At 45.2% G+C, this 8,685-nt stretch overlaps 1 protein-coding gene across 2 annotated transcripts; it reads left to right on the top strand.

Annotated features, from left to right (window-relative positions):
* The first annotated feature begins 356 nt into the window (after positions 1-356).
* Positions 357-8,388, top strand: LOC148517681 (zona pellucida sperm-binding protein 4-like). Of its 2 annotated transcripts, none has more exons than XM_088478348.1 (12): positions 357-563; positions 1,010-1,131; positions 1,490-1,583; positions 2,281-2,430; positions 3,780-3,970; positions 5,770-5,867; positions 5,947-6,074; positions 6,635-6,824; positions 6,911-7,082; positions 7,424-7,502; positions 7,577-7,684; positions 8,227-8,388. In XM_088478348.1, exons 1-12 carry the CDS (start codon positions 389-391, stop codon positions 8,367-8,369), a joined length of 1,650 nt encoding a protein of 549 aa, XP_088334474.1. In that variant the 5' UTR covers positions 357-388; the 3' UTR covers positions 8,370-8,388. The 2 variants fall into 2 exon arrangements, with proteins under 2 accessions (XP_088334474.1, XP_088334475.1); XM_088478349.1 differs by having other exon boundaries at positions 358-563; positions 6,911-7,061.
* The last annotated feature ends 297 nt before the right edge of the window (positions 8,389-8,685 follow it).

The following is an 8,685-nucleotide window of genomic DNA, read 5'->3' as shown; positions in this document are numbered from 1 at the left end:
GTTTGAAAAAATGTATCAGATTCATCTACAATTCATGTCTTTTATTCTTTGTTAAAATAAAAAAAAACTGATTCAAAGTGTCTGCAGCTCCATGGTAACTCCACCACCTTCAGTAACACCCCTAGTTCTCCAGGCTCCATTTCATCCACCAGCGCCAATGGGAATTGGAGCTTAGGCAGCCCCCCTGACTGCAAAAGGTAGGAGCCGCCACTGATGGTAAGTTATGGTGAACAGTGGGGTAATGTGCTTATTCCCCACCTGAGTGCCCTTATAACACACACCTGGGGTCACTTTAGCACCTGTCTGGTCACACAGCAGCCGCCTCCCCCTCATCATGGTATAAATGACCGGCCTGTGATCACCTGCAGTATTGGGAGCTGCAGGCAGGATGGGGATCACCAGGGGCTGGTTGGGATGTGTAGTGTTGCTGTGGATCTGTAGCTCAGTGTCTGGTACTGAGGGGCTGTTAGAAGATGTCTCTGATCTGCATTGTGGCCCCAGTAAGATGCGTCTGTCTCTTCCCTCTGTGCCCCCAGATTTTGCTTCTGCCTTCACAGTATTGGGTGAGTATCTCTGATCTCTATTTCCTAGCTGGGAGGGACATGGCCTCTATAATGGGAGCTCTGCGTTTAGTCTAAATTTTTTATTAATTGATGAGGTCTGTAAAATGGTAGATTGTTGTCTGGTTGCTATGGGCATTAGAAGGACTGATTAATCTCTCTTTTGCACTGTGGGTGGGGCAGATGTCTAAGGATGTATTGTTGGGAGGGGTGTGTCCTTGCATATTTAAATGTCTGTAAAACAGTTACCTAGTTTTTTATTGTCTACATGCAAAGTGGCTAGTTTCTTTCTTGCATGTGACATGTGTGAATCCCTTGAATCATAAGGCCCCTTCCAGGATATTTTTCACTTATGTGCTCCTAACTCTGAATCTGGCCCTGTAGTTGTATCTGTCTAGCTGCTGCAGAACATGTTAGCAATGTACATGTAACTACTTTTGTTCTCCCAGATCATGCAGGAAAACGTCACAGGCTCCGTCATGACTCTACTTGTGGGCTCTGGTTAGGACAAGAGCCAGATGGCTTGGTGATCATTGGTGCTGCCTATGATGGATGCTATGTAAGGAAGGAGGTAAGGTGAACTACTAACACTATAAACCATAACTTTGAATTAATGTAATGTTGTGCTGTAGCTTACAGGTGGTCTGGGAGGGGCTTTGTATTGAGGCTCCAATAAGTTCCAGCCCCACTGAGATCTGATGCATTTGAACACAATACTGTAATGTATGCAGTTGGGAATATGTAACTAGTATATGTGCCTATCTGTGTACATTCATCATTATCCCCTGTTCTTTGACTAACAAACCTGTTCCCCCTCTCTGTCAGGCTAAATACAAATCCCTATTACTATGACCATACACATAAAGATGTACAGGATTCTGTAACTTAGCATTGTATTGCTCATGCCTAATATTGCTCTCATGTCACAGAATGGAGACCACGTGATGACTCTGATTGTGGAGCAAATTGCCGACGGTGAAGTGGAATATAGTAAGAGAGACATCCGGTGCCCGTTCCTGCCAGGTAACGCTCTGTTTTCTACATGTGACGTCCTGTGAGTAACTGGGGGAGCTCGCTGCAAACTGAAGCTCAAGAAAAATGACTGTAATCCTCAGAATTGCTAATCTGTTACCTACTTGTCTCTTCAGTAATCAGGGGAGGGGGGGGGAGCTAAATGTTGGGATCAGTGATGCTGAGGGGGGGAGGGTTAGGGCTCTGGGGGGGTGGACTTTGGGTTGGGCAATGGGGGGGGAAGGTTAGGGTTAGGTGCTCCTAAGGGGGGGGGGGGTTAGGTTAGTTCATACTTGCGGACGATCAGGATTTTCAGCTGTGTCAGCCTGCCGCTGTTGGGATTTGAACCGCCAGACACCAGTCCGGCGGGAATTCCTATGTATTCCTTTATATATTGCTGGATGCATTTGTAGATGACTTGGCAGTTAGTTGCAGCTTCAGAGTTAAATTCTTAGTGCTATACAACATAAGCCCTTATGTCTCCCCTGGGCAGCCCATTAGTCAGTAATGCTTTGTAAGGCTTGTTCCCTATTAACAAGCAAAAGGAAAAAAACTTGACCAGAAAATGTGGGAAAAAATCTGAGCCTTCAGACTACTTTGCTGTCTATTTGTAGTAGGGACCATACTAAGGACTCTCTCCCTCAGCAATTAGTTTGGACTCAGTGGGTGTTAGCACTACTGTACACTAAGGGCTGTCTCTCTCCCTCAGCTATGGACGCTCCCAGTGACTGTGCTGCTGTGCAGAGTGGTGACCGCTTGCCTTGTGCCAATTCCTCTGTGACCAGGGCTGGCTGTGAAGGACTAGACTGCTGCTTCTCTCCCAGTGACCCCTCCCTTCCCTGTTACTATGGAAACAAAGGTAAGATGTTCCAGGGGTTCAGGAGATTCCCAACCTGGACCAGTGATAAATATATTTCGATATATAGATTCTCTCTAAAGAGGGCAAGTGAAGTTGCCCATAGCAACTAATCTGCTATACTTGTTTTGTAGAGTGTACTAGATAGATGAATGTAGAGGCAAATTAGTTACTATTAACCTCCCCCTTAGTTCCCCATTAGTGGTGAGCTGTCCTGGTATCTTATACCACATGCGCCTCTGAACCACACATTGTGCCTGCTCTGCCATTCTCTTGTCTCCCAGGAATCTTCCGTGCCCTTGTTCTTGCTTGTCCAGTCCATTCCCCTCATTGTGGCTGCTGCTGTACCTGAGCAGACCAGTTGGTAGATGTGAAACTCCAGCAGTTTCATGAAAGCTTTGGAATAAAAACTATATTAAATGGGTGACTGTTGTGCCCATGAGGGCAAGGGTGGGAATAGCCCTAAACTTGTATTGCATATAATCATACGTTTACCATAAATGTAACCCTTCCCACCCAATAATGTCATGTTATACCCCTTTTTACATTGCCAGCAATAACCCTGGTTGTTGCATATGAACGCGCAGCAACCTATTAATGTGCAGTGTAAAGGGGCCAGGTTGAGCGATCTGGCATTTCAACCCTGGTAACACTGGCATCACTAGGGGGGGTGTGGGTGTCACTGGGTGACACCATCTGAGAGGGTGACTCCAAAATAGCAGATCTGCTCTGCTATTTTGGTGTCACCCTGTGGGAAGGTGTTACTGTGACATGGAGAGATGTGGGCTTCAGGAGCGCTGGGGAAGCCCACTGTGCAGAGAATGGGAGGCGGTAATGTCCCCAAGATCGGCACACAAGGGGGCGTGGCTCTGAGACAAGGCCACGGCCCTTTCCAAGAAGTCACGCCCCCTTTCAGGCACCTGCAGCATGCAATACAGCTATTCATGCTGCACCAGGTGCCATGGAGGTAAGTGACGCCTCTGTCTGGTAATGAGCAGGGTTGAAAACTTGTTCAATTTTGCAGTGTGAATGGGTGACCCAGGTCCTATTCACAGCATAGCACCTGATTGTGCTGATGTCGTCAACCCAGCAATGAGCTGGGTCAGGCTGCCGGTCTGAGCAATTACTCCTACACTTTCTGGTCACCTGGGCTGAGTGTCCTGTGTCAAGGTTGTGTAATGTCTTCATCTGTGATGACTTTTATAAAAAGCACAACATCTAGAATACTCTCACTAAAGGCCAACCCATATGTACAAACTGACCTAAAAAAAATTCTGTAGATACTTGTAGTTTACATAGTATGAGATGAAGACTTTAATTAAACTGCTTCTGTTGTGGTGGTTCCTCTCCAGTGACTGCCCAGTGTACAGACAGCAGCCAGGTCCTGATCGCTATCTCTAAGGATGTGACTACACCATCCCTGCTCTTGGATTCAGCCGGTGTCCTCAATGTGGATGCCACCTCGTGCCCCATGCTGAGTGTTTTGAAGACTTCAGCTTTCATACTGTTCCAGTTCCCCCTCTCTTGCGGTGGAGCCAGTCAGGCAAGTCTGCTGTGTAACTGGAAGTGAGCTGTAACACATGTTTCAGATAGCTTCTAAATTGTAGGGGAGATGTACTAAGCTCTGGAAAGTGATAAACTACCAGCCACTTGGCTCCTAACTGTAATTTTTCAAACACAGCTTGTAATAACATGACTGTTAGGAGCTGGTAGATTATTACTTTCCAGAGCTTGGTACATCAGCCCCTTAGAATCTTGTCTGAGCCTTTTCCCAGTAAGAGCACTTTGTTATGTGTAATATTGTGGCTATAATCTGGAGGCATCAGAAAATTTTTAGGTTGGAGGGGGGGGGGTGTGTCAACTTAGAAATGGATAAAGGTGAATCAACATATGGTTCACCTCCAGGGAGCGCTAGATGTGGACTACAAAATAAAGTATATTCAATATCACAATTAAGTTGCATATAAAAGCAATTATGAGGCTAAATTGTCTCTCAAAATACATTACATTTGTGACATATAGTATCACTTCATTTGAATGTCAGCTCAGAGTGATATTGTATCCAGAAAGTGAATTAGAAACCTCAGAATTGGTATACCAATGCTGGCCTAAATTAAGTCATAATGGCTCCTCCTGAGAATGAAGATGATAAATAAATAAATAAATGTTCCACTCCAGTGGTAGTAATTAGTACGAGCCACAGTCTATGCTGATGCAGCAAATAGAAAAGATGATGATTATGCAGACAATAGATCCCGGTATAATTACCCAGCTCACTCTTGGTTTAAAAGAGGTGCTGGTCTGGAAATGGCGTGGATCCCACTTGTGGTATGTTGCCTTATATGCGTGTGACTTTCCAACCAGACCAGTAATCTTCAGTGCAGTCTCACTGCACGCTGAAGAAAACTCTTGGTTAAAAGCTGGAAAGGTCTCATTGTCTGCTGCAGTGGCTCGACTTCAAAGCAGGAGGTGTAGCAATCAATAAGGTAGTTACGTGGACTGGATTCAAAGTATCGGTATTCACTTGACTCATTTTTGTCATGTGACGGTTTCCGCAAAAGGGCAGTGTAACAGAGTTTCTGTTGTGGTGCCTTATATACCACTCCCTTCTGTTTAAGCCAATAATATTGCTAATCCTTTAAATGGTCCTGGGTCTTCTGTCATGAAGGTGGTACCATGGGATGGAAGGAAGGGGACTGGACCTCTGGGGAGGTAGAAGTGGTGCAGGTGCTGTGAACTATATAAATGGGTTGCACAGCCCCTGCACTGTATGAAGGAGGTATGTAATGTGTGGTATTAACTTAAAGACCGCACATGACACCATCTAAGTGCAGTGTATGGGCCGTGCAACCTATTCCCATAATACACAGCCCCTGACAGTCGGTCGCAGCTCATCCGACTGGTGCCTCCCAAATGGCTTTTTGTGGGATGGGTTGATACACTTCTCTCCTCACCCCCCACAAGGTCTGATGCCTATGGATACAATGCTTCTGCATTAGACAATGCACAATATATGGCCACTGGAGCTCTCGTGGATCTTTGGTACTGCAGGAAGATGTGGGCCCTTATGTCTAGAAAAACATGATACAGCATTTTATTTGTATCAAATTACTAAACCAGACAAATGATATGAACTTACTGCAAAACTATAATCCTAGCTACAATCCCAAACATAGGTTTTGACATTAATATTAACCAGAATGACAATCCCTCACGGGCCTGCTAAGGGACAGACTACAGAGATACCCCTTAGGGCACGTTGTTGCCACAGTGACCATATACCATCTAGCATGAGTTATACATTGTATTCCTCAATTGTCCATATCTGATCTTCTTTACCAGGCATCTGATAACACTATAGTGTATGAGAATACTGTTTACGCCACCAAAGACATAAGGACATGGCAAGGGTCATCAATCACAAGAGACAGCACATTTAGGTAAGCCATACACTGGTGTATGTGTCTGGGGGAGCTGAACACTGAGCAAAACTAATACTGTATTGTATTATTACCCTAGGCTGACTGTTCGCTGTATCTACTCTCGGACTGGTGTTCTCCCACTGCAAGTTGAGGTGCTCACCCTGCCTCCACCCCTTCCTGTGTCCACCTCAGGCCCTCTGCTCCTGGAGATGAGGATAGCACAAGGTAATGGCTGGTGCATTTAGCTCCTATGCAGCAGTACACTACAGAAACTGGATTTTACAGCTAAACCCATTTAAGGGAGGTGGGCTTGTCTAAAACATACTGGTTTACTAGACCTAAAGCTATCCCTAATAAGAATGGGTACCTCTAATCTACACTGCAGATCTGTGAGGCTAATGCTGTGGGTATTGGAGGCAAGGGATTGTTGCCAGTGCAGGAGTTAAGTATGGGCTGGTAGTGCATTGATAAAGACCTACAGAATAAAGACAAAACCCTTAGCTCTGATGCATGTTAATAGTGTTCTAGAACTGGGCAGTGATTGACTGCCTGCCAGATAACTATTCCTTTAGAAAGTAGAGATTCCAATGATGAATGAGATTCCAGTGGGTGATTGGGTAGGGCAGGTTTTAGTGGCAAGTGTGGTAGCAATGCTGACCTGAGTATCTCTGCAGAAACTGATGTTGAATCAATGACTGCAGCGTGCCTTTATGTAAGGGGAAGAATATTTGCAGGATAGGTGACTGGTTGAAGCATAAATGGTAATTGGGTTTCTCCTCTGGCAGACATGCAGTATGCTTCATACTACTTGGATGGAGATTACCCTGTGGTCAAAGTGCTCAGAGACCCAGTCGTCTTGGAGGTCAGAATACTACAAAGAACAGACCCAAACCTGGTCCTGATCTTAAATGACTGCTGGGCCACTCCCTCTCCAGACCCCACCCAACAAGTCCAATGGCCCATCCTTGTGGATTGGTAAGGCTGGCATTCCATCTCACCCCCTTCCTCTGGACAACAGGGTGTACTACTACTTTACACATGACTAATCCTTGTCATTCCAGGTGCCCTTATGCTGGGGACAACTACTTGACTCAGCTGGTCCCAGTTGGCACGCCCACACAGAGCATGCCGTTCCCCACCCACTACCAGCGCTTCATTGTCAGCACCTTCACCTTTGTGGATCAGAGTTCCCAGCTTGCTCTTGATGGACTGGTAAACCAACTAGAACATTATGTATGTAGAAATCCTTGCAGGATATGTTATGGGTCTATACATTTAATGACATGGTACAATATACAGTACATAGTTCATGTTTAGTGGTCAATGAGCTATGACAGGGATATACACAAATTCTGTATCTAGAAGTTCAGCTAAGCATGTCTTGGGTACAATGATCAGGTTGCTGTTTCTTGCATATTTTCACAATTACCATTTGATTTGTTGCCTCAACATCCCCTTGACTTCTGATGGTGTCACATATGCTGCATATTACATCTGAGGTACATGCTGTATAATTATACCAACCATGTCTTCATCAAACTGCTACTTGTCTTTAATGACCATCTGTTCCCCAGGTCTACTTCCACTGCAGCGTTTCTTTGTGTGTCCCATCTGCTGCTGATTCCTGCACCAGGTCATGTGGCCGGAGGACAAGTAAGGGCTCTGTGTGTACAAGCGCGCTCTGCTTAATGGGAGAACATCTAATATTTGGTATCCTATATTTGCAGAACGAGCGGCTGAGGAACCGGCGCAGGAGATCACAGTAAGCAAAGGCCCAGTTGACTTCATTGATGGTGAGATTCCATCAGATGGGAGGCTTGCCATTTCTGCTCAAGGTAACTTTACTTTTAGGTGGCTTATTGACAGCAATACTGAGCTACTTTATGCTAAGCTCTAACTTTTCATAATTCTCAGTGGGCTGTCATGGACCTGCCTGGTACCCTCCACAACTGATGAGGCAGTGTAGTATGTTGGTAGAACCTTGGTCTCCTGTGGCTTGCAGAATCAGTATTTAATAAGCATTCTAAAGCCTGTAGAAGTTGCAAATGGCAACCAATCTGCCTCAAGCTAGCATGTATAAAATCAGCCTTTTTTTTTTTTTTCATATAAACATTGTGTTATGGGCAACTTGTCCACTTGCATCTCAGCCACTTTGAAGAGTGGGTGTGTACCACTGAACATCCACTTTGTATTGTTAGCTCTGACCTGTCCCTCAGGAAAGAGAAACATATCTAGCATGAAGGTATGTCATTAGTTAACAAACTAGTGTTATCAGGGTTCTAATGTGTGATAAACCTGCTGTGGTGGCAGAAGCTACACTAGGCTACATGACTGCTTAGTTTTGTTGGGGGTCTTGACTTTATTTTCCCATTCTCAGGTGCCTCTGACCTTCACTCATCTACTATGCCGTGGTTGAGGGGAGCGGCTGTTGGAGGAGGCATCTTGGTGGTGACTGTCGCAGTACTAGGTGTCCTGTGGCATCGCAGGAGTCAGAGCCCCACCATACCCACTGTAATATAAATAAAGTGCCATTTCCAAACTGACTTGTTCCTGTCATTTGTCAGACATGGTTCTTGGCTAATGTCCAGTCTACATGCCGGTGCTCTCAATATAGTGAGTGTTTAATGGGTATTCGGTCACTTTGCTTGAACACTTGGCCCATCAATGAATGCCTTCATAAATCTCCCAATGGGGTCAAGAAAATTCTAAAGGTTTAAACCTATATTACAGTATGTATGACTGCTGTACACACTAGAGTACTTGGGAAGGGCATCACATGGGGGTTAGGTGATCATTTGCTTGTTAGTGCCACAGCTAAATGTTTGTCTATAATGAG

This window comes from Taudactylus pleione, unplaced genomic scaffold (genome assembly GCF_031769625.1).
Source record: "Taudactylus pleione unplaced genomic scaffold, aTauple2 ptg000212l, whole genome shotgun sequence".
Lineage (NCBI taxonomy): Eukaryota > Metazoa > Chordata > Amphibia > Anura > Myobatrachidae > Taudactylus > Taudactylus pleione.
Note: the sequence above shows the minus strand (reverse complement) of the source record. Positions and strands in the feature narration are given on the sequence as shown.